Source organism: Sabethes cyaneus, chromosome 1 (genome assembly GCF_943734655.1).
Source record: "Sabethes cyaneus chromosome 1, idSabCyanKW18_F2, whole genome shotgun sequence".
NCBI lineage: Eukaryota > Metazoa > Arthropoda > Insecta > Diptera > Culicidae > Sabethes > Sabethes cyaneus.
In genome coordinates this window covers 130,757,658-130,785,102 of record NC_071353.1, presented here as the reverse complement: position 1 = coordinate 130,785,102, position 27,445 = coordinate 130,757,658, and the positions used below count along the sequence as shown (strand labels likewise).

At 42.2% G+C, this 27,445-nt stretch overlaps 1 protein-coding gene across 1 annotated transcript in view; it reads left to right on the top strand.

Moving 5' to 3' along the window:
- The window catches only part of LOC128746234 (transcription factor Sox-8), a 48,746-nt gene extending 21,301 nt beyond the window's left edge, over positions 1 to 27,445 (top strand). Inside the window, exons 2-3 of the mRNA XM_053843282.1 lie at positions 12,569 to 12,715; positions 25,824 to 27,445. Coding sequence (XP_053699257.1) covers positions 12,569 to 12,715; positions 25,824 to 27,327 — 1,651 coding nt within the window. The 3' untranslated portion in view covers positions 27,328 to 27,445. The remainder of the gene's footprint in view (positions 1 to 12,568; positions 12,716 to 25,823) is intronic.

Below are 27,445 nucleotides of genomic sequence, written 5' to 3'. Positions count from 1 at the left end.
CAAGGTGATTAACGTAAAAAAAGATTTCAATCACCGGTCCTATATGGAGCTGTTCTGCTTTATTCAAACCTATTTGAATTATTTGAATTATTTCTCGATTAGTTTCTCTTGATGTGACCGGTGCCTTCCTGCTATGGAATAGTAAATATTTATCTTTGGAATAATAAAATTCTGCCGGCACGACGGCCGACATGTAAAATCTGAATTTGTGGAATTCCAACATCCTGAACAAACATATATGCTTTACACGTTAATGCATGTTATAAACCGGAAAATTAGCTTGTAACTTGAACGACGAAGTTGCCAGAAAAGTAGAATTCCGTTTTTTGGTAACTTCCGCGCGCAGCAGCATGTGAACTTGTTTGACCAAGTGGCGGCAACACTACATGAAACTGTTGAGAATCATCCCACGATCGATGAATGGTCTGCAGGTAGTTGGTTGTGTGCATCATTAGCATGAGAAAAGATCGTCTTGTTTCATTCATAAAACACCATTATGTATTTCTGAGAGAATTGGCGGCGAACCCGTTTTTTCGTTTTCGGAAGATTGTCAAACAGAAAAATTGTGACCGCGAGGGCGCCAAACCGAAACCGCTACCGTTTCAACGGGGACTACTTGACATTCCGCTCAGGGTCTTTCCTGTGCCACGGTGGCTGTGGCGGCAGCCAGCGGCGTCATCACACACGGCTGGCTATTGATTCGATTCGTCGTTCGTTTAGTTTTGTTTACCTTCGAATGTGGCCGGCATATTGCACCGTGTTGCTCAGAAGAAGAGGAGGAAGCTGTCGCACTAGCAGCGTGCGGGTAAATATATCTGCTACCGAATGAGAAATGTAGACACTTGGTACAGAAGCCGCCAAATTGCGTAATTCAGATGCAAATTTGAACAAATAGGCCGACTGCGCGGCGTGTGCTGCGAAAGGAATCTTCGGAAACTCATTACTCTGTCTGCAACTAAAGCGAGCTGGGAAAAATAAATTAGTTTTATAACTCATAACCCAAGAACCATTTTAGAAACAATGTATGAATCTAATAGCAATAAACATTTGATTCAACTGCTAGGAAAAATTTAGAAAATTCCAATATTTTATTTAGAACTCCGCAAAAGATGTACGAACAGAACCCTGTGAGCTATTCTCAGCATCAAAGCGTTGACAGTAGCAAAATTAACACGCGCTAATGAATTTGTCAATATTGATATTGCACGTTGTTACGAACAGGACCGCATCAAGCGTCCAGCACCTGCTGTCAGGTTTGCACTGCTGCAACCGGTCTTTATTAGCACTGCTGCACTAAAATGATTCGCACCGGAAAGCATGTTATCCGTTCCGTCCACGCTTATGCTGCCCATGGACAAGAATCCCTTCAGGCGGCATTCGGCAAAAGTTGTCACATGCTTCAGTTTGCTTTGGCATGGTTCGCACAATGCCAATTAAAAAATCCCACCCAACTGGACCTCTAACTGGGGTGTCCCTGGCGGTGTCACCAATTAGGACCTCCCGGATCAGTCAACTTTTTTCTCAATATAGGTCTAAGTATTTAAACAAATTTTCGCTGCCCTAAAGATGATGTGCTATGCAGAAAAAGATTTATTTATTCTCTAGGAGTCTGCAATAAACACCCATGTTTTGAAATGTAAGATGAATTTTTACGTTTCGTAATCAAACAATTATTATTGCTGACAATGGCTTTGGCCCTATTTCTAAAGTAAAATATTGGCATCACGAGCACAAAAACGTAAACAAAGTTTCTACATTGAGTCGTCATAAAAATGAAATTAATTGCTCTCGTGATCGGTAAATCACTCCAGTTCTGACCACAAACATTTGAAATTTGATTCGCTGTTGATTTTTTGTATGTGCGTATGCACTAAAGACCATTTCCGTCGCAAAGGAATTCGATCGAGATTACAAGCACACACTAGGGCAGCCAGCTAGTCTTGTAATTCCACCGATTGGTGACGGGACATTCTAATTTACGACCGCTTAGAAAGCAAGGGGTCTTCTAAATGAGCCCAAATTATAGACGCACAAAAAAATCATACAGCGAAGCAAATCGCTCAACGATATATGTATACAACATACACATATAATATATCCAGCGAGATCCAGTTAGGATATGGCAGAGAAACACTTGAGAAGGCGAGCCACTTGTGGCGTGATCGGCGGACAAGTGCCGGGATGCGACAGGAGTGTGACAAAAAAGAAGGTTAGTTTGTAATGTACACCAGCAGGCCGCGCAGCCGCTCGCTTTGGGATAGGTCAACGATTCCTTCAATGCTGACTTGAAGTGGCAGCAGTTGCTGGCGGACCGATTATGATTTTAGAAGAAGTAATTTCTATAGTGATGACAACTTCTCGGGTCACCGCTATTTCAATAAGATTGAGTCTCATTAAACATTTCAATTGTTGGTGATGGAAATATATGAATTCTGGGACAGAAATACGGTGGAGTTGTTTCGAAGAAATTGTTATTGCTGTTTCCAAATTTCCAGCTTATCGATTAAATTAGAGTTAATTTGTACATAGATTAATTTGTTCATAATTGTTAGTCAAAGCGACTATGTGAAATACAGACTTCAGACATCAAATCAATGACGTGCCTAGGGTGGAACGCCTGTGATTTGCGGATGATTCCCTATGGTTCATCAAAACACAGTTCTCTGTTAGGTTAAGTTATATTTTAGTAATTAGCAATTTTAACGTAGACCTACATTTTTGTTTGCTATATTGGAGTTCATTTTAAAAGTACGAGAAATGAACATGTAACATGAAAATTGAAAAGTTGTCACATTTTGCACGTCAGTCATTTTTCAATGGATTTAGAGATTTGCATCACTTTTGAAATAGGTATAAATGTCAGGCACTGTCCTCTTGTAAGCACACCATTGTTCCCCAGGCCCGATACAATAATTTTATACACCTGCGATTTCGTTTTCATAGATTCTAGGGAAATGTGACAAAATCACAAAATCATTCCATCCCAATAGATCAGGAATTAGTTGTTTCGATAAAACCTAAAAGAATTTGTTGTCCTGCTAGTAAAGAATTTTGTAAAAGCTTACAATTATCCGATTTTATCATTTAAATATTAAACTTTTAGACGAACTTGATGTCCTCAAAGTATGCCACCGAAGAAAAAAGCGTAAGCATCCCTTCTCTTAAACCGATTATATCGATATACTGAGAGAATTTTTTCGGTCGGCAAGAGCGCTGCACTGAGTCATTGTCAAGATTTGGGAGGAGGAGCTACTACCGGAGGAGTGGACGGAAGGCATGGTGTGTCCGATCTACAAAAAGGATGACAAGATGAATTGTTGTAATTACCGCGCAATCACACTGTTGAACGCTGCCTACAAGGTACTCTCTCAACTTTTATGTCGTCGATTATCACCATTTGCAAAGGAGTTCATGGAGCAATATCAAGCGGGATTCATGCGTGACCGTGCCACCACGGATCAGATTTTCGCGCTTCGGCAAGTGTTGTGGAAATGTCGCGAATACAACGTGCCCACGCATCATTTATTCATCGACTTCAAATCGGCGTATGACACGATCGATCGAGATCAGCTATGGTAGATTATGCACTACTGCGGATTTCCGGATAAACTAACGCAATTGGTCAACGCGACGATGGATCGAGTAATGTGTGTTGTTCGAGTATCAGGGGCAGTCTCGAGTCCCGTTGAATCTCGAAGAGGGTTACGGCAAGGTGATGGGCTTTCATGTTTGCTGTTCAACATCGCTTTGGAGGGTGTGATAAGAAGAGCGGGGATAGACACGAGTGGCACGATATTCACGAAGTCCGTCCAGCTTCTTGGTTTCGCTGACGATGTTGACATCATTACACGTACTTTTGAGAGGATGGCGGAAACGTACATCGGACTGAAAGCTGAAGCCAAACGGATTGAACTTGTCATTAATGTATCAGAAACAAAATACATGAAAGGAAGAGGTTCTAGAGAAGTGAATGCTGACCTCTCTCTCCGGATTCATTTAAACGGTGATGAAATGGTAGAAGAGTTCGTGTATCTGGGCTCACTGGTTACCGCAGACAACTACATCAGCAGAGAAATACAAAGACGCATTATGGCAGGAAACTTCGGACTCCATAGGACGCTGCGATCGAACAAAATTCGCCACCGCACGAAGTTAACAATCTACAAGACGCTGATTAGACCGGTAGTCCTTTACGGCTATGAGGCATGGGCTACGCTCGCGGAGGACCAACCCTTGCTGATTTCGAACGGAAGGTGTTGCGTACCATCTACGGCTAAATGCAGATGAAAGACGGAACGTGGAGGAGGCGAACGAACCATGAATTGCATCAGCCGTTTAGGGAACCATCCATCACTCGCAGCAAAAATTGGTCGTCTGCGATGGGCTAGGCACGTCGTGAGGATGTCGGACGACAGCCCGGTTAAAAAAGTTCTCAATAATGATTCGACTGGAACGAGACGGCGGGGCGCGCAGCGAGCAAGATGGATCGATCAAGTGGAAGGCGACCTGCGGACCCTACGCAGACTACGTGGCTGGCGAATTGCGGTCATGGACCGAGTGGAATGGAGACAACTTCTTCGTAAAGCAGAGGAAACTACGGCCTGGGGCTGATTAAAGAACAAAAGAAGAGAGAATTTATTCGAAGCTAATGACTGGTAATAAAACGCGGAATATTCGAGCATGTGACGTGATGTTGACATCTTCAGAGTGGAGAACTGCACTCTGAACAACTGCTCAAAGCCTAGCAGCGAAATTCTTTTCATTTTTTCGGTTGTATTGCTGACAAGTATAAAATAACTGAGTGCTAAAAGTTACTGCCCAGTTAGCTTCGAAGTACGATGCTTTTCGTCGTATGTTAGATTCTCGGCTGGGCATCCTTGTTAAAGTCAGTAGGGTCGTTGCACTATCCCCGTAATTGTTCTGTACTCTCATAATCGACAGCGAAGTCTGTCATGTCGATAAAGGAGGGCCATGTCTTACAGATATTCATACCCAAGACTTATCGTTGCTTTGCCAAGAGAACTGGCAATGTACAGAGAACGATAATAAGTACCCAGGTAACCAATAAGCATTTCCAATGCAATTTAAAAGCAAGCCAATAAGCATTTAAGTTGCCTTAAATGCTACTTAAATGCTATTTTGGCAAAATATGCGGCTACTTTACTGCTAGCCCTCTTATAGTGCTGACAATGCTTATTTGCAGCTAGTTACCAACAAGAAGAATTTAAATAGAATTTTAGATGCCAATTTGCAACAGTTATGCAGTCAAAAAGCTGATAAACAACAACCTGCAGTATAAAACGCCAGGGATGCTAATAAACGACTGATTTACTGCTTATTTTAATGCTTAATGGTTACCTGGGTATTAATAATCCTTTAAGCGATATAATTTTAACTAGCATTCCACATGCTAGTTGAAAGACAATCATACTTCAAATTAATCCGTCATAATGAATGGTGCTCCTAACCACTTTCGCAGAAATAGACGAGAGTGAATCAGTATAAGTAATTGAATGGTAACCCACATTAATCGATTATTATTTTCTGTTTAACTAAAAGTTGTGCATTTAATGATATAAATTTAAGCCAACAAACGTATATCGTTTGTTAACCGATGTGTAGTTTCCAGCCAGTTAGGGTAGATGCTCAAGTAATAGTGGGATTATGTCGGGAGATAGTATTTTAAGAAAATTTGTTCCTCTAATAGTGGAAAATGTTTCTATACCTAATAGGGTAGATGATCCATTAGTTGCGCTACTAAGCACAATATAACTTAATTTTGCTTATTTATTGAGCTATATGCTTCAATTAATGCTTGTGGGATATAGATTTATCAAATACAAGGTATTTGTCACAAGGCAAGACAATTGCTTTCGTTGTACGAGAACCTTTATAAAGAAAAAATGAATTTTCCGATTCAATTGTATTGTACCAACAGTTGCGCTAATGTTTCCTTAATTAAGTTTGATGTTCCTTTAATTGTGTTATTCCATATACATTGCTAGGTTGCTAAGTGAAAAAACATCGTAGCAAAACTATAGATGAGCGCCTATAGTTGTGCGCGCCAACTGCGTGTTAGATTTTGGAAAATTGGCATTTTAGCAAATAATGCTTTAATTTTAAATGGTGTAGTCTAACTACCAATAATTCTAAACCCCTGTTTTATATAATGAATGTAATTGTTTTATCTAAAATGCTACGGTGACGAAAATATGCATTAATAATGAATGGTAGCGCAACTATTGGTACTACCACAACTATTGGATCAAGTACCCTAGTGAAATTTTGTTTACCGCCTTAAATAACGCATAGCAACAGGTGGAAAACAACGTAGGCTTGTTAAAACGCAATGTTTTTTACGAATTTCTTAACCAATTGCACCTTATTGGTCTGCTCAAAAAGAATTGGTAATTTCTACCCCAACATCCTAAATTTTATCTGTGTACTTTATATAAAACCATTAACAAATATATATTTCACAATAGAGAATAGAAATTCTCTCGAAATTGTGAGAAATTTGTGGCCATTATTTTTTCCAGAAATCTTTAACGGAAATTTCCCAATTATCTCCAACATTACTTATTTTAAGAAGTGATTACTCTTGAACCATTCATATTAGGTGTTCCTTTCCGGCGCACAGAGGAGTAACTAGGGCAAAAAGCTGGCCAAAATAAGAAAAACATTTTTTTCGGTCTTCTAATATAATATATATATTTTTGTATGCTTAAATAGATGCTGCACAAAGTACTCTTAGTCAAAACACATGAAAACATACCTGTAAGTTTTGGCAGGTGTACAAACATTGACAATATTTGAAACATTTTTTTGAAAAATCATCAAGCATCAGGAAACGGATTCCATCAGAAGTAAACAAAAAGATTAACAAAGGATATTTATCAAAACATAGGTTCATCATAAGTAATTCTAACTGGTTTGTAGGAAGAAAATTTAAAATTTTGAAAATATGACTTGTTTTAAATAGTTTTGTCAAACAACTATTTTTTTGCAATTTTGTGCTTTTTCAACGGTAAAAAAGTTATCTAATCTTGCAGAATCTGGTCATACATTCTATGAAGGAATGAATCTTTGTGGTATTCTGAACAAATCGGTACCTAAAGCTCATCCGGAAACGTCCGGACTGGCATTTGCGACCCTTTTGAAAATTGTATGTTTCACATTGTTTTGAAGGAAATATCGACCATTCGCATCTAGTTGCGTACTATCTTCTGTGCAAGATAATACCTTCAACCTTCAATACAATGGGCACACTAGCAATACTACATGTCTAGGGATTATGAGGTCTGTTCTCCAAATATGTCACTATTTGAATCTACATTCCCATTCAACAAAATTCGCTGACAAAAATAGTAGGAAAAATGTTAGTTGGGTGACGGTAAAGCATGTAATAGTATGTGTGGCGCGATTGTTATTTGATAAATTGCATAACAGAAGTTATATATCACAGAGAAGACATCTGCGTTGATTTAGTGTCGAAGAATCAGTCTACTCCAGTATCAACAATTTGGTATTAACCAATGTCATTTTTTTATATAAATCAGAGACAAACAAGATACTCATTGATTTACTCATGCATTTGTAGGTTTTGGAGAAGGCTAAATAGTGAATAGTGAATAGAAGAAAAGCATAATTTGCACTGTTAAGCGAATTGAAATGACTTGTAATGGCACCAGTTTGTTACAAAATTAACTATTTTTACGTTTCATTTCATATTCGAGCGAAATATTACTTAATACGTAAGAAAATAATTTTGGCCAGCTTTTTGCCCTAGTTACTCCTCTGTGCGGCGTTCCGAAAAGGACTTTGTACCTCGTACGTGATAGGGATTTTCAGAGAGTAATCAGATACATAATTGGCTACGTAACAAAAGGGGGAGCAAGCTAGGAGGGAACCAACGTGGACAAAAGGGGGAGCAAGCCGGGAAGGAGGAACGTTAGTATGAATGTATGTTCCGTCCTAACTCCGGAACGCCTGGAAAAGTGGGAAAGAAGGTACAAATGGGTAAAGGGGTGCGTTTCTCATGCATTTGAACCGATTGCAGTTGCACAAGTGACTGGACTTTCCCTAAGAAGGTCTAAAATTCTAAACTAAACTAGTATAATATGGGTATAATGTAAATCCGAGATAAGAGAACGAAGTCTCAAGCAGAAGTTGTTTCGGTGAGTGTGTCCGTGTGTGAATGTGTTTTGGTAGATATTTGAAAAGCCAAGTGTAACCGTTTTCAGGATCTTTGCGGAGGAGCATCTCTCGTGGATCTCCGAATTCTCCGCCATATCCGCCAGCCCAAACAACCAGCTAAAACGTTGGGATCAACTAAAGACCCGTTGAAAGAACGGTCCGACAAATCCTCAAAAAATATCGCGAGTGCAACATGCCCACGCATCGTATTTTCTTGGATTTCAGGGCAGCTTACGATACAGTCGTGCGCGAACAGCTATGGCAGATAATGCACGAGAACGATTTCCCGGACAAACTAACGCGGCTGATCAAAGCTACCTTGGAGCGAGTGATGTTCTACGTGTGTGTTACGGGGGCACTCTGGAGTGCTTTCAAATCACAGAGCTTTGTGGCAAGAGGATGGACTGTTATTCAGTATCTATTGAAGATGTAACGTTTCGATCGAGCATCGAAACGAGAGGAACGATCTTCGGCAAAAGTAGCCAACTATTAGCCTACGCAGAAAACCTCGACATCATTACTAGAAAACTTGAGACGCCAGGCTAAAAACGGAGGCTAGGAGTATTGGGTTACAAATCAATACATAGAAAACCAAATATATAGTAGGAAGGGACTCCAAAGTTAACAACGTTTGCATGGAAGTCGGGCCTACTTTTGTCTCCGCAGGACGCTTCGATCAAGGAGCAAACGCCGCCGCCGCGATTAGAGATTATTATATAATTATTATCTTTGGCCGGAATCAATACCAAATATATTTGCTAAACAAGTTTGAGGAACTGTAGAACAAGTGGAAGTGATTGAAACAGACTTGAGCTTGGCCTTGACTTGGAATTGGACTTCTTCTTCAACATAGATTTAGTTTTGGGCTTATTAGACCTAGACGTGGACTTAACCTTGGCTTGACATTGGATTAATGGTCGATCTCTTGAATCTTGAGCCCGTTCAAGCGTCGTCCGAAGCTTTCGTATCGCGATGCAGCGAAGGATGTTTCCATCAAGATTGTCCAAAAGACGATGAAGCGTGCCTGACTCCATGTTTTCAAGTTCCGGAAGGCACCGAGTCAACAAACACCACGGTGGTCGAAACCCGTGACAGAAAGCTGTACCAAGAATGGCTGACGAAACAGCCGTACATCACAAGAGGGGTCATCAACGAGTAAATCTACCGTAACGTGTACCTCCAAAAGTGCCTACGGCGCTTCCTGTGGTCCCACGGAGGCGAGACACTGTTTTGCCAGATTTATCATCCTGCCACTACGCGTGTATGGTGATATACTGGCACAAAGATAACAAGTGTGTTTGTACCAAAAGACGTCAACTCACCGAGCCCAAACCCTTATGAGTGGTGTCAAGGGCAAACTACCGGCATTTTGTAATGAAAACCAGCAGTGAAGTAGAAATATAACTGTAAAGTTATAGTTTATTCCCTAAAAGTTGGGGGCCGCAAGATTACCGAGTCGGCCTTGACAAGAGAGTGGTCGTGGGTCCGAATTTTAGTAGAATCAGGCCATTCGATGTTAAGTCACTCGCATGGGTTTATTCTCAGGCCCCTCCACATCCTTCCTACTGCATTTTGCATTTACTAACAATGAAAGCCTCTTGCCAGGGCAGATTATAAGAGTGGTACTTGCTTGAGATGCGAATGAAGCCTCTTGTTCAAGGGTAAATTATAGCTTGTTCCGCTTCCTGGTTCTAGGAACGAGATTGGTAATGCATAAGCAGTAAGGAACACATACATACACACATACACACCCTCACTCTATGCTGAACTCTGCTTTACCGACCATGAAACCTTTAGCCGCGACTGGTTATAAGAATGATACTTGCTCGAGCCTCTAGGTGCGAATGAAGCCTCTGGTCCAAGGACAAATTATAACTAGTCTCCGCACTTCCTGGCTCAAGAGCTAGATTGATTAAAAAGTAGTAAGAAGCGTAGAGGGAAAAAGGGGTGAAAACACACCGACACTTTAAGCACGGATAATAAGCAGTTCGCTCACTCTATAGCAATACTGCAATAACAACGAAGTGCGGAACAACACCTGGATAAGATCACAATATATCAAAATGATGGTCGTAGTGATAATATCCACACACAAAAAAAAATTCCTGAAAGTTTGAAGAATCCAACTGAAAAATTTTGGCGATTATTTTTAGCAAAAAGCTTAGAAATTAGCTAAAAGTGTAATGTTCGCGTTGACAGGATCACAATTTGTCAAGTGGTTATCGAGATGGTATCGGAGCAAGAGCAAATCTCCCAAAAAATCATGTGCATTGTCGTTGAAAATTCAACCGCGACCCACATCGGGAATCGGGAATCCATTATTCGTCGGTATCCCGGTTGGTAAAGTCATTCGAAGAGACTCAAGCAGCGGCGGAAAACCGAAAATATCTGACCTAGTAGAAAACAACAAGATGTTGAATATGTTCAAGCATCGGCCGAATCGTTCGACGAAAAAAGGAATGATTTCCATCTGATTTGTCCAATAAAGACAAAATGTGCTAGTCTGGAAGGCACCGAACCGGAATGACAAACAAAACACAGTGGCCAAAACCGTGTACATTTCGAAATTACGCATAACACGAACTCGTAGAGCACAACCACGTAAATTTCGAAATTCGCGTAAAAAATCACATACTACAATAATAAATTCTAGAAGAAAATCGATGTTAGGTTATACAGTCAAAGATTAATAAGATACGAAAGTTACAAACCCTTGTAGCTTTCGTTAAAATACAGTAGTAATAGTAATGTTAATAATTTCTGTATCTATTCAGGTTTTTAAAATTTAATTATTCATAAGAACCTGACTACGTCAATTTCAATACGTGTACATTATGTTGTCTAGACAACAGCAGTTGTTTGCCTGCCCCAAATGAGACCACTATTCTCTTGCCGGATAAAAATTAATAAAAATAAAAACAACGTAAAACCCATTAATTCCGCTCTATTTGCTTCGCTGTTCACGTCATTTGAAGTCACAAAACTCCGTTATAGCTGGGATTCCTCCGACTCCCATTGAGAGAGACACGGGCAAGGCAACAAGTGTGCCATAAGCATCGTTGCAAGTGAACACTCTGGGTAGAAGGTTCAAGCGTGACCGTCCGAGATACTTTTTGACATCAGGGAAGCGAGTAATCTCCCCGTCTCGGATGGCCTTTTCTACGAAATCAACCATTACTGTGCTTCCGAGTAATAAAAAAATCAAAACTGTACGCCTCACGGTGGATATCAGCAGCAGGCAAGGAAGATTGTGTACAATTCTGGCACCACTGCGGTGATGCAAGTAGTGCACAGGCACGTGCATTCCTTCGATAGTTGGCTGCTTCTCGGTTTTTAGCTGCTCTTGGGTAAGCTTGGATGCAGTTCGCTAAGAATTAAATGTTTATGATAGCAATCGAAGCATTTCAAGCGAGCAATGGCGAACTCAGCACTTAATTAGCGCACTTCTTTAGCTCTCTGCTTGGCCCTACAGTACGGAGAATACGCTAATGATGATTAAAATCTTCTAGCTTCTAAATTTGTTTGTTTGAAACCACTAATTAGTTTGGCTATAGGGCCTACACGAAACTATTTTTCACCGCGTTTTAAAACACTTACAGCTTCGACACCTACCCGTCGGAATATTTAATGATTTTAAAGTGCTACCCCGGGGGGAATGGCTTTATTAATAGAACTACGGAATTGTGGTCTGCTTGGCGAGATTTATCAAGGAAATTAGCAATCGGTCAGCTGTCAACGTGTCACATCATTCGTTGGTGGGCGCCTCAATTTAAAAATTATTGTTCTGATTGCAGATGTTGCACTTTCAAGTCGAATGTTTTCATTACAAAAAAATTGCTATCAAATGCCATTGCGCACCAGATGCTACATCTTATAGGTCATGGTACTGGGAATCGAGGGCCACTTTTCGACGTATAGATGAAATTAAACATGCATCGCGCCCATACCCATGACTGACAGAATAAGGTCTAGATGAAAAACATATGATCTGCTGCTTGGTTTTTCTGGTCCCATCACTGTCCTGTCGGAGAATACAATACACAAATGGCGACAAGACATTCAATATCGCTAGCGGAATGCGCCGGTCACGCGGGAGCGGATTCATTTGATATATAATATTTTACTGTTTTTTGCACCATCCCAGGCCCAGCAATATTTATTGCGCGTCGTACGCCAGATCTGAAGAGATCTTAATTACATCCACTCCCACCCGTGGGATTCCTCCCGTGCAGCCAGAGCAGGGCTGCTAATTAGAAATGGTATCTCCCTCCCACGAACCGGCAAAAACCCTCCAGAATATAAATCCCTTGGTTTTTCCTTGCGTACTGAAGTTTTTCTCTTTTCTTTCTGCAATCCTTTACGCTCATTTCAGATCACCGACAGATAAGAAGAAAAATCACATTAAACGACCGATGAATGCGTTTATGGTTTGGGCACAGGCTGCCCGCCGCGAGATGTCCAAGCAGGAACCGAAGCTGCAGAATTCCGAAATTAGCAAGGACCTCGGCAAGATGTGGAAGTGAGTATATATGTACACATATAGTTTCCTTCGATTCGCAGCTGGCACGGTTGAGATTGCAGGGTGCACTTTTGACACTTGAGTGCTTCCAGCTTTTTTTTCAACCGAACGAATGTTGTTAACAACTGAAAAAAAATCCGCATTTAGCGAAAGGGCTTCTCTTATATCATTGAAAATTTATAAGATTTAATCAAACCAAAAGCTTAGTTAGCTAATCATCCCAATAATCCACCCTAATTTCAAATTGAAACCCACCCCACGCAGTAAACTCAAGGTTCTGATCCTGAACTTGAGTCTAAAGCCGTGTGGCCCGACAGGAAGTGTATACACGAGAGGGGGGACACGTCTCGAATAAAAGGGCAGTGCAAACATTGTTGTTATATGTAGTTCGAAACCTCCGCAAACAGTCTAATCTCTTGGTTCAGACCGACGACGAGACGGTAACGCAACGGATCGGATGGTGATATGAAAACGCGGCTTAACGACATTGAAATTTAGCGACCACCAAATCTAGACAGTAGGTACAAGGTACCGGCCGGCCGTTGCCCATCACGCCAGGCATCGCGCAGTGGTCGCGAATGCAACCTTTGAGGATCAGACCGCTTCCTTACACAATGGGTGCAATTGTGTCTCCGTTCACGATAGCCGGGTGCATCCGCGAGGGAAGAGAGAAAAAAAACAGCGACTTCATGAGCGAGAAAGCACAGTAAGTGCAGCATGGGAAATTAGATAAGATGCTCTGTTTTATGTTGCCTTTCTTATGTGCACTAATGTCCAACATCCGGCGGCAGGGTCGAGCTGCATGTTGTGCCACTAGAATCGTAATGTAAATGTAACTGACTTTGCTGCAGCAGGCTTTTATTTGAACTTCAACAGGTTGCATAAATTATATTTTCATGGCAGGCTCGTCTCGAACGGGGAACTGAATGGCGACGGGATTTCATTCATGCGTTTTCATCCGAATGGCCGTACTTACAACTCATATAATAAATAAATATGTAAATAATGGATAACCGGAAAAGATAAAAATACAGATTTTTGCTTAAATGGGTTACGTTTTAAAGATACAGCACATTCAGCACGGTCTGATCTGCAATATTTGACTTTGAGACACATAAGTTTGTTAACAATACCTAAATTATCGTAAAGCGGTTAAAAAATATAACAACTAAAGTATCCTTCAAGTAAAATTCCGACATTGCACAGTCGTCTTCGGACTCGACCACACACAACGGCGGCGTGAAGAAACCATATGTCCGATGGAACCACGTAGGACACACGTAAGCAGTCTACTTACTACTTATCTAAATCTAAACAAAACATAATTTCCGCCCGTCCGTCGCATCTGCTTCGAATTAATATCGGCATAATGTGTAGTGTATGTACATTGGCTGGACATGTGAGTAAATAGAGCAAAACGAGCAAATCTTCGGCACACGCGTCCAGCACTTCGTCGAGCTACATTTTTATGTTTGCTTGGTGTCCCTGCAAGCTGGCTAGGCCCTCTACCGTACAAAGGGACACGCTGGATTACATTTGCACTTTTCCGTTTGAATAAGTTTTGATTTTACCTCAAAAAATTGGGTAACAGAAATTTTTATTCCTATTGGATACGATTTAAGACTTCACATTAACATAGAAGGTCCTTTTCTAATCAAGCTATTTTGGTCCGAAGGGATAGTGGATAACAGGCATAATGGACGACAGGCATAATAGACGTTAGGCATAATTTATAAAATTTCGCTTTCCTGCGAATACGCATATGAGTAAATCATCGCTGCGTTCCAATACAATAAGAACCGGTGCCACCAATTTAACATAAAGTCATTTAGCATAATGCTGCTGGGCATAACATCGTTTAACATAAAAAAAATAGTTTTGCGTAGCCCTCGCGTCTACTCACCGAGTTGATACAAAAAGGGCGAATAACAAATAGCCGAAATCGACTGTAACTAACGTAAACAAAACGTTCGGGAAACGTTTGTCGACAGCCAGGAAGCCTGGATCGAAGGAAAATCGAATGCCGGAATTCGCAGCGATGGAAAAAAGTGGCTAGGGCTTTCAAGCGAAACTCGGACCTCTTCGTTCGTGATTTCGCAAACAAGCTTGTGTCGTCTACAACCGTGCATCCAGCTTGAAAACGGGTCGGGCCGTTGACTTCTAAGAAGCCAGTAACTTCAAATCACGACGATAAACAAATCAAGACGGCCAAAACACGACCCTGGAAGCTGTAGCGGACGATGTTGACGAAGTTCGCTTACCTAGCGATGGACTACAAAACATGCGTCAGGCCAACTTCAAACTGCATTTTTAAACAAATTTAAATCTCGGGTAATATTTCAAATAGACCTATGTGACAATGAGAGATTCTCTTGGTGCCTTCTCTCTTCCGCTGTTACGTAATCCAGATCAAACAAATGGTCGCAGTGATAAATATATCCAACATGGAAAAAAGGTCTATTTGAGAAATTACTCGAGAACTCGTTCGGACGAAGGCAGGGCTGAATGTCGGGTGGCACTGGTTGCTACACGCGCAGCGCTTAAGAGTGGGATAAAAGTTAACAAACGAGCCTGCTTTGAAGAGTTATATGCTAGTGCCAATACGAACCCGTTGGGTGATGCCTACAGGGTCGTAATGGCAAAGACCAAGGGCGTGATGGCGCCCGCAGAGCGCTCACCAGAGATGCTGAAGCGGATCATCGAGGGCATCTTTCCTCGTCACGAGCCAAAGCTCTGGCCTCGGACCGCTGAATCGTCCCACGGCCGACGTGCCAGTATCTTAGACCATAGCGTAAGATGGTCGGCCTCCATGCCGAACATCCCAAGTAACGTGGGCGACGGCGGTTTAGAGGTCCGGGAGGAAGTGACGGTTACGAACGAGGAACTCATTGAGATCGCTAAATCCCTAAAGGCGAGCAAGGCACCGGGACCTCGAATCTGGCCATTAAAGCGGCTATTTCGGAGGCTCCCGAATTATTCCGAGCAGTGATGAGTAGATGGCTGGAAGATGGCCACTTCCTGGACAGATGGAAGCAACAGAACCTGATCCTATTGCCGAAACCGGGAAAACCCCTCGTCATACAGGCCGATCTGTCTGCTCGATACTGTCGGCAAGGTACTGGAGAGGGTTATCCTTAATAGACTCGTACAGTACACGGAAATTAAAAACGGTCTGTCAAGGAACCAATTCGTCTTCCGTAAAGGCAAATCTACGGTGGATGCCATCTTGTCTGTCACTAAAACTGCCGAGGTGGCAATCCAGCGTAAGAGGACGAGTATCTGCTATTGCGCAGTTGTCACGTACGACGTGAGAAATGCGTTTAATAGCGCTAGTTGGGACTCCATAGCCAACTTGCTTCGGAACGTCCAAGTGCCGGTGTCGCTGTACAGGATTCTGGAAAATTATTTCCAGAACCGTGTGCTATGCTACAACACAGAGGAGGGTCAGAAGTGCGTTCCAATCACTGCAGGGGTTCCACAAGGTTCCATACTGGGCCCGGTTTTGTGGAATGTCATGAATGACGAGGTGTTGAAGCTAAAGTTCCCGGTAGGGGTGGTAATTGTCGACTTTGCGGACGGCATTACCTTGGAAGTCTACGGAGAATCTATCGGAGAGGTCGAGTTGACGGCTGCCCAGTCTATCAGCATTGTTGAGGGTTGGATGTGCTCCAGGAAACTGGAGCTAGCGCATCACAAAACGGAGGTTATCGTGGTGAACAACCGCAAGTCGATACAGCAAGCAAATATCAGCGTCGGGGACTGCACTATTTCGTCAACGCGGTCCCTAAAACTCCTGGGAGTGATGGTCGATGATAAGCTCAAGTTCGGGAGCCACGTCGACTATGCCTGCAAGACGGCTTCCACAGCTATTTCGGCAATATCTCGTATGATGTCTAATAGCTCTGCGGTATATGGCAGCAAGCGAAGGCTATTAGCCAATGTGGTCCAGTCCATACTTAAGTATGGTGGGCCGGTGTGGTCATCGGCGTTAGGAACCAAAAGCTACCTAGCTAAGCTGGAAAGTACCTAACGTCTCATGTGCTTGAGAGTGGCGAGTGCGTATCGCACAGTTTCACATAACGCAATCTGCGTCTTAGCGGGTATGATGCCTATTGGCATCATCATCAGCGAGAACGTAGAGTGCTTCAACCAACGTGGAACTAGAGGCATACGGAGTACCACAAGATCGGCCTCGATGACCACATGGCAGCGGGCATGATCTGATTCCACAAAAAGCCGGTGGATACATCGACTTATCCGGAACTATCCGGGTGGGTCAACAGGCGCCACGGCGAAGTCAACTTCCACCTGACACAGATTCTGTCAGAGCATGGTTGTTTTAGACAGTATCTGCACAAGTTTGGGCGTGCGGAGTCCCACGCGTGTCCTGTATGCATGGATGTAGAGGAAACTGCAGAACATGCTTTCTTCAGGGCATATGGCAGTGAGCGAACAGGACACTACTCCGGATAATTTAGTCCAAAGGATGTGTTCTAGCTCGGACGTCTGGGAAGCGGTTAATGCGAACGCTACCCAAATTGTACTTGAGCTACAAAACCGCTGGAGAGTCGATCAACGGCCTACCATAGAATAAACAGCCTACCATAGTCCAGTAGTATCTAAGAGAGTGCGTTGAGCACAATAGCCCCTCCCTGAAGTAATACCAATAAGATGGTGCCAGGGGGGATTCAGGCTGGCGACTCGAGTTGGGTTTTAGTGGGTCTGGATCCTCACGCCCCATTAGGGGGGTCGGGATACCTAACCCCACTCCCTGAGTTGTCTTCTCAGGTATCTGATAGTACCGTATCTTCCAAGGTGCTGAGCAAATTTCCCTACTCTTAAAAAAAGACAGAACTACTGAGCTTTTCGATGACAATTTCTGGACATATCGGGAGCAACGTAAGCTACATCTAAGCTCACGACCATTTTGATGCGGTCAATGTCAGCTCACTGATGTTCTAGGTCATTGTCAATCTCAACCGTGTGTAACGCCTAATTGATTTTGATTATAATTTGTTAAACTACCTTAATGATTTTTATACCAGTTGTTTCCATTCAAATGATTATAAAAGGTAAAGAGAGCTAATTAAACAGACAGTTGAATTCGTATCATAGAATCGTTCGTTTCGTTTTCAAGGACGTAGTCCGATATCACATCTATCCTTTTAGGTTTACAATTCTGTAGACAGGATAGATACTTAGCGCGCGTAATGCTATTGTCGCGACGGTCAGTATAAAGTTCATGTTAGCGATCGTAGCGGTAGATTGGATATTTTTGGTGTTTGCCGGAAGGTGATGAGTGATCACGACGAAAAGTTGGAAGAGATTTCCAGAGAGGTAGCCGAACAAGTTGTTGGACATACGGAAACGGGCGAGCATAGTGCTGGTGCTTTGGGCCTGTTGAAAAACTTGTTCAGTGGGAGCAATTCTAACAACGAGACAATCCAATCTGATCGTGAACAATTTGAACGTATAAACGCTCGAGATCCGCGCTATAAGCAGAGTCCAGGTGATAACAGTGACATAATGGATAACGAAACAATGAGATTGCTGATTAAAACGTTACAAACAATTTCGGCGGGAAATGTGCGCCGGTTCGACGTACGTGATGTGAAGGACATAGTGCTACCGTTTGACCCTGATGTGCCAACGACGCCGACTGCCGAACAATGGATCGAATCCATCGAGAAGGCGGCAGCATTGTATAACGGCGATGATGCCTGGATGCTGCAATGTGGCATAGTGAATTTGCAGGGAGCAGCCAAAATTTGGTTTTCCGGTGCTACGGTGAAGAATTGAAGTGAATTTAAAGCTAAGCTGGTAATCGATTTTCCAACAGCGATAGATATCGTGAACATTCACCAAACTATGATGAATCGTAAGAAAATGGCGGGAGAAAGCTTGGAGACGTATTTCTATAGCCACGTGGCATTGGCTAGAAAGGGAAAACTTCCTGATCAGGCCACGATCAAATATATAGTGTCTGGCCTGGAAGGCCGTTATGGAACAATCGCTCAGGTCGATACTTTGCCTGAACTATTGAAACAGCTGAAGTGGCTGGCCGAAGTGAAGCAACTGAAAACGACGGATGACTCTCATGGATCTTCTTCTAAACCAGTGATAAAAGGAGATGCTGGATCGAGTATCAAGTGTTATCGTTGTAGTGGTATTGGGCATGCAGCAGCAATGTGCAGTGAGAGGAAAAGTACACGACCTTCCTCTAATATCGAATGCTTTCGTTGCAATGAGAGGGGTCATGTAGCGAAAAATTGTACCAAGATCCCGAATCAAAAGGCTTTTCTTAAAGTGATGCATGAAATTGGCCAAACGAGTAGCTATGTGAAAACACTGAAAATTGGTGTAAACAGTGTAGATGCTTTGTATGATTGCGGTTCGGCGGTAACCACTATAAAGGAAAGTTGCCGAGAAATTTTGACTAACCTGAAACCATGCGCAATGCAATTGGTTGGATTTGGCGGTAATAAAGTACAAGTGCGAGAGCGTAGCTCCGAAAAAATAGAAGTGGATGGATTGAAGTTGGAAGTTAGTCTTTTAGTAGTGCCGAATAAAGTGCAGATGAATACAGTGATAATTGGACGAGATGTTCTCGATCGCGATGATGTCCGATTCGTCAAAGAGAAGGGAAGCGTTCGTATCGAAAAAATCGATGAAGAGCAACCACAGATCGCCTTTAGTGGGATCGAACAATCTTCAGGACCGAGTGGCACTCATCCGAATATGTGTAACATTCGGGCATACGAGCCTATATCAGCTACTGAGATAAATGTGGATGGTGGTGATAATGAGCGCCAAAAGATTTTAAGTGTAGTTGAACGATATCGGCATTGCTTTGCAAAGAACTACAAAGAGATGGGCACAGCCAAAAATTGTGAGATGCTAATCGAATTGGTAGATGAGAAGCCCATATACACTAAACAGTACCCGATGGAATACTCCCGTGAAAAGGTGGTGGACGATACAGTGGAGAGCCTGCTGGCGGCAGGAATAATCCAGCAATCAAAGTCGCCGTACAACAGTCCTACGGTTTTAGTTAAGAAAAAGAGTGGAGATTGGCGCATGGTGGTGGATTACCGGGCTCTTAATGCAAAGACGGTAAAGGACAAATGGCCTATGCCGATCATCGAGGATTGCTTGAACAGATTAGTGGGAGGACGACTTTTTATAGCGGTGGATTTGTTCCGCGGTTACCACCAGATTCCAGTATCGTTGGAAAGCCGGAAGTTTACAGCTTTTTCTACACCGATGGGCCATTACGAATACTTGAAAATGCCCTTCGGGTTGTCCAATGGCAGTGCGGTATTTCAGCGAATGATTGATGCTGTGATTGCACCACTTCGTCGTATGGGATTCGTGGCATACCTGGACGATGTTACCTTTGGTGGATGTAACGAAAGTGAAGTGATGAAGAAATTTGAAGTACTGTTAAATGCGTTATCGGAGAATGGATTAACAGTGAATTTGAAAAAAAACACAATTCTTGAAGAAGCAAGTGGAGTTTTTGGGGTTTGAAATCAGTGAGGGGGAAATAAAACCAGGATTGGCAAAAATTTGTGCTATCAAAGATTTTCCCGTTCCTGCAAATGTGCGAAATATTAGAGAGTTTTTGGGACTGGCTAATTATTTTAGACGCTTTGTGAGAGAATTTAGTTTGATCGCCGAACCTTTGACTCGGTTAACTAAAAAAGACGCTGAGTTCCTGTGGGATAATGCGCAACAATCGGCCTTTGAGAGACTCAAAGTGATATTAGTAAATCGACCAGTGATAGTGATGTATGATCCAGCAAAAGAGATTGAGCTACACACAGATGCGTGTTCTCACGGCTTGTCGGGTATTCTGTTGCAGAAAATGGATGACGGTTTACATCCAATCAGTTATTTCAGTAGAAAAACGTCACCGACCGAATGTAAGAAGTACAGCTATGAGCTGGAAGCTTTGGCTATAGTGCAGTCATTAGAACGTTTTCGGAAATATGTACTGGGCCGCCATGTGAAAATTGTTACCGACTGCGAAGCTGTGAAGAAGACGGTCGCGAAAAAGCAAATGTTACCCGTGGTAGGAAAGTGGCTACTAAAACTACTCGAGTATGACTACGAGCTCGACCATCGAAAAGGAACCAAAATGAAGCACGCCGATTGCTTGAGTCGCAACCCAGTTGAAGAGCCAGTGTGTGAAGAAACCGAGCCTGCGATGGCCAGTGTGATGCAAATTGATATCAGAGAAGATGAGTGGTTAAAATTATTGCAGCGAGAAGACGAAAATTTGTACGAGTTAATGCGGATTCTGTCTGCACCTCCGGTTGATAATCGTGGTAGGCAGATACATAAGGAGTATGCTTTGCGCGATGAAGGTGTGATGCGACGGTGCAGTGATGGGTTGAAGTGGGTGGTGCCTACTCGTGCACGGTGGCGAATCACACGTAGCTACCACGACGATTTAGGCCACAAAGGTGCTGATAAAGTGTTTGAAGCTGTAAGAAGAAATTTTTGGTTTCGCCGGATGAAAAACTATTTGAAGCGGTATATAAATTCGTGCGTGTATTGTGCCTACGTGAAGAGCAAGAGCGGTAGGAAAGAAGGATTGCTTCATCCAATACAAAAGATTCCTGTGCCGTTCGACACGATCCATCTGGACCATCTAGGCCCATTTATTCGTTCTACTCTCCTAAACGAGTACATTATAGTGTTGGTAGATGGGTTCACTAAATACGTTGTATTGAGGGCTGTTCGAAATACGAAGACGCAACCAGTGATTCAAATGTTGAGTGACGTTTTCGCTACGTTCGGTAAGCCTAACCGAATAATTACCGACGTTCCTGGAGTCCGTTTTACTCAAAAACGAACGTCGACAATATTCGCGGCGGAGAGGATGAAACCCTGGGCAGTTAGTACATCTGTAGAGACTAGTGATGATGAGGAAGATTATTTAGGTGATTCTGGTGATGACTGATTATCGCCGGGACGGGATATAATACTGTGGTGTCCGTTGTAACGCCTAATTGATTTTGATTATAATTTGTTAAACTACCTTAATGATTTTTATACCAGTTGTTTCCATTCAAATGATTATAAAAGGTAAAGAGAGCTAATTAAACAGACAGTTGAATTCGTATCATAGAATCGTTCGTTTCGTTTTCAAGGACGTAGTCCGATATCATATCTATCCTTTTGGGTTTACACGTGCGAGAAAAAAAACTTCCCGTAAACTGTCCTTAATTTCGTCATTGAGTAAGATTTATGCTTCTGCCCATTTCGCACACATTATCTGCAATAAAACATTAATCAATTTTCGTTTGCATACCTCAAACATTCTGGTAGTAAATGCTGACACGCGTTTTGGGGGAACTTCGATAATTGTACTCGAACCTGATGTAACGGAAGCAAAAAATGGTTCGGGTCAACTTTTTACGTCAGTATTTCGCTAATATTCATTGCATCATTTTTATTTTCAGTTTTTTCATTAGTTCTATAGTGTTCTAAGTTCTAACTGCCATATCAAACCCACAAGAAGTTATTTTTGACTCTTCTTTTATCCAGTGTCACAATTCCTGCGAATGAACCAACCACACTCGGCGCAGTATTTTTGCTGTCGGAGAAAACCTACTCGAGATGGCTGTTTCATCCGCAAATTCGTAAGCTTCGTTATTGTTTACAACAATAGCTTATCCAGAAGGTCCTGTTAGTTTACGCTTCTGTGTGAACCGTTGTTAAATTCAACCACATGTTACACTCTCTATCAATTATTGGACATATAAAAAGTTACACCTTTCTTAACCTACGGATTCTACTAAGACTAAGACACATCGAAGACATCGCAGAAACATTAGCTATTAAATTCTGTTCCATTTAGAATTTGGCAGCACAAAATTTCCAAGTTCTCCAGGAGGAAATAAAGTACGAAATTCATAAAAATATATTTTTGTAGGTTAAGCTATAAGGAAAAAAATACGAGATAAACTATTCTCCATCTTTAGTGATAAACTTTCAAAATTCTTGCTGAATACTTCTCATTTTCTGCACATTAACATTGTCAACCGCAAATGCCGCTGCGACCAGTATAGTTGATCTGTTGTGATATCGCCCGGGTGTTTTCTGTATGACCTGCAACTGCATTTCTTTTTGCTATAATCGCTATTGAATGAGCGAAATGCTTATTAAATTTTATGCGTGCTTGTGTCTTGTGTGTATTGGGGTTTACCCTTCCTTCAAAGCTTGATCTAGTTTACCCACTTATTCCTCGCTGCCAGTACTATCCCATATTATAGCCATCCCTAGCGAGGACTCATTCGTACCTCTGACCAGTACACTCAACTATAGGAGGGACATTTGCACTGTCAAGAGGCGTCAGAGGGTAAATATAGAATTTAACATGAAGGAAGGGTAAATGGAGGGCCTGAGAATAAGCCCATGCTAAAGTCAGCTGACATCGAACGGCTTGATTCTACTAAGATTCGAACCCACGACCACTCGCTTGTCAAAGCAGACTCGATAACCTAGCGGCTACGGAGCCCCCTTCGATGTTGTTACTTATGTCTCACTTTTTATTGAATCCGTTCGGCTGTGCGCCGTGACGTTACAATGCGAGCTTCAATCAGTTATAACTTAGGTTCTACTTAAGTTATCTTCATTCTTTAGGCACCGTTTTAAAGGTATTTTTGAGTATAAGGAGAATACGGATTATTAGATTGTTCGAATTTATTGTGTTTTACGTAAGCGAAAAAGTACACCTTTTTCGTGACATTACAACGCAAAAAATTGTCCTAGTTCATCCACAAAATAACTGCAAAATTTCATCCAAACTATTTTTGGAATGGATTCAGCATATATTCCTTCGTAAATTGGTCAAAAACAAGTGATATTATGAAATGTTTTAGCGCACTGTAGCAGCATTTTTAAAAATCAAACGAGAAATCATTTAATTCTTCTAAATTTCATTTATTTAAGCAACTTTTATAAAATATGTGGTTGGTATACCGGCCCGCGGAATGTGTCTATTACATATAATAGGGTATGTTGCTACATCGTCATAATTGCCTATTCCCGTCCTATCCAACACAAATTATTAAAAATATCAGCATTTTTATGACACACAATGCAAAACTAGTTATTCCCTAATATTTTAGTTAGTTGCCTATCATACGCGATCAATCAAAGTGAGCTGAGATCTATTTAAATGCTTTTTATCATTAAAGAAGTCCTACCAGCCAGATTTCCTACGTTTTTTCGTGCGACGAAGAAGACAATGTCGACTAATCGTTTTAATTTTCGTCATTCATAAATGAAAATAGCTCACGCAAGGCATTGTCGTTATTCTACAGCCAGAAAAACTTGCCTGACCTGCAGAAATTTTGTTGAATAACATTTGTCATGCCGTTCTACACAAATACATGCGCGTTAGCTTCGTAAACATTGTTGTGATTTTTAAAGTCAGTTTAATAAAGTCAGTTGCGTAATTTCAATAATATGCTTTAATAGTCGCTTTTCAGTGATTTCAAAGTTCACGGAACGGAAGGTAAGTGTGTTTGAGCTAAATCCGCACAACTACTATCGGAGTATTCATTAAATCCATCCAGCAAATGATGAAAATTAGAATGGCTTTACTTATTACGACGGGAATTAGAAAAAGACCCTATATATTACATATTTGAAATGCCTCAGGCAGCCTAAACATTTCCAATGTCGGGATCTATTTAGATGATTGTTTATTTTAAAACTAAATGATTTTCGTAAGCAACACATTTCTATCAATTCATATCATCAACTTAATTCGCTCATTAATAAACTTCTTCAAGATCAGTATCAGTATCGTCCATCGGATTTATTCGGGTAATAGGGCAAATTTAAACGCTCTAATTACCGCAGTACCATAACTCACCCACCCTGCTTTTGCGAATACAGTTACCGTTGAATGCCGTGAGTTTAAATTATCAACTTAAACTTTAGTTACTTAAACTAAACCTTCTATGAATTAGACAGAATTTTGCTTTGTTTAGGATTTCAATCAAACTTTAATATCCGAGGATAACACTAGTTTGTAAGCAGAGTTCAGAGAAAGTCCACTCTACGGTGTCAGTTTTATTTGTTGTGCAATTAACATCACGTCCAATTTGCAAATATGTAATGCTCGATTGCTGCAGATTTTGTTGCAAAGATTCCTTGACTCATCCGCTTCGGCCCCAGCTGCAAGCTTTGATAATATAACTTTGCGCAGCAGCAGCGAAGCGCAAATGATCCATAACCGGAAGGTTCTGCCAGCTAGCCGTCGTCTGTCGCGTCGTCCGCCGAAGAGAAGACATATTAATCGTCATAAGAAGGCAGTTGGCCGGAATTGGCTGTCCATCTTGGTGAAAAAATAACTGATAAGAATATTCGTGCGCGGTGACTTGCTGTAGTCATGGTTTTGATGAAATGCCAGCTGTGCCAGTTCTACCTGTTTCTATTCTCCGAATATCTAAAATCAGTAACAGTTTTTGTTAAGAAAGGAAAATTCAGTTTAAATTGATATACTGGAATTAAACCGCCGGAGTTTAGTAAAACTTCTCGAATTAATGCGAATGCAACCGTTCCAAAACCGGTAAAGTTAAAAACCAGTTCGTCAACATTGGGGAAAATAACCCTATCATAAATATATTATGAAAATAGCTAATCAAATATTGTTATCTCCTCCATCCGATGAAACTGTTTGAATTATATATCGCACAAAAGAAACCCCCCATCGTAAGCTCACCTCAATGTTTACACACGTGTTCGCTCAAGCGCAGGAAATTCCATCACACTAGTAGGACGGTTTCATTTCTGGAAGGGCATCATAATCAGCATTTACCCCTTTCAAATCGAACATGAATTATGTTCGCCCAAAAAAAAGAAAATTACTCGTGAGAAAATTTCTAAACGTTCCAGCACTTACCTACCCCTTCTTTAATGGCGTCTTAACGCGGAGCCTAGCAACCCGCGAAAAGCTGCGTAAACTTGTTGACATATTTAGTTCACCATCCCCTTTCCATCTCTTATACATCCGAAAACCGTCATTAATTACTCCCATTTTTTTACATATTGACAGATCCGCTGTTTTCTTTTGTCTCATTTTCAGGAATCTAGCCCCCGAAGACAAGCAGCCTTTCATCGAGCAATCGGATAAGCTGCGACTGACGCACAAAAGCCAATATCCGGACTACAAGTACCAACCGCGGCGAAAAAAGTCCAAAAAGTTCGGCAAACACGGCAAACACTGCTGCGATGATGATTGCGAAGAAGCCAACAGTCCGCCGCCGCCACCGCCAAAGCCACGTACCACAAAGAAAAACACCGGTACCGCTGCCAACAAATCGAAAGGTTTGAATCTTGGGAAAGCACCTCCCGCAGTAGCCGCTCTCAGCGCCAACTGTGAATTCATAAACCAGCAGACGATGACAAAAGTTGGGCAATCGACGGACATACTGACCCCCTCTTCCTCCAGCTCATCGGTAGATCACTATTCAGGGTTCTCACTTGGCCGAGAAAATTCAACGAAACATGTCGGAAATAGTGAACTAGTCAACCGGTACTATGGGGTGCTCTCGTGTGAAATGGAATCACCGTGCAGTCCACAAAGTCCAAGCGCAGCTTCAATCCACTCTTCCACCGAGGGTCAACCGCTGACCCCACCGACAACTCCTTACACCGGACTCGCAAATGTGAAGTCGTTTTCACCACATTCCCGAATGTCAAGCAATGATTCTCCCGTCGGTTATTATAATCGCAACGAATACCTCAACTCATCCTCCGTCGATTACCGAAACGAGCAATGGAGCTCGCTACATGTCAACAGTGGTTACACAACCACGGGCTCGACTTCCGTCTTCACGTCTCAATCTACAGCAAAAGACTTCTATCGCTCCTTTCCGAATCAAGTACACCAACTGCACGATTCCTCCTATCATCATTCAAACTCCGTTTCCTTGCAACCGACGTTATCCAGCTCTACGATTCCAAACCTTCCCCCCGACTACGCATCCATCACAGTAATCCCTAATCAAAGCTATCTAATCTCCCCGTTAGATCAGGATCAAGTCGATATTGAACAGTACCTGGATAGTCAAGCCATAGGCAAGAAATCCCTTAGCCAATACTGCAAACCGGAAACTTCACCATCGCTAGCCTTGAGTGAATCCCTTCTCCATCACCACCATAATTCACAGCATCATCACCACCACTCCCACCACCACCACCATCAGCAGCAGCAGCAGATCTCCCCATCTTCCATCAGCGGTGGTCAACCGATGGATGTGATTAGCTCGGACCCGTCTGCCGGCGGGTCACCGATCATTGCATCCGTAATTCAAGAGCCTTCCACGGCAACGACGGCCGCCGACCTGTACTACGGCGGAAGCTCTCATCCGGCGGAAATCGCATCCGTTGTCGCTGCTGGCAGCATGCATTCATCGTCCTCCCCGCAGCATAGCCAGCACGGCATGCAACAACATTCGCACCACACCGCCAGCGCTTCGCATCTGCACTATTCACATCATCTGCATCACCACACCGGTCCAATGGCGTCCAATCTGCCATCTTACTACAACAGCTGGAGTACCGGAGGTTACGGAGCGAATTCGTAAAAGAAGGCTAATTTCGAAGAAAGAAAACACCTTACTCAAGTCGATAAAAATATATTCACCATAACAGCAAATTAAGGTGCACCAATATCCGTGCATTTAATGTATATACGGAATGCTA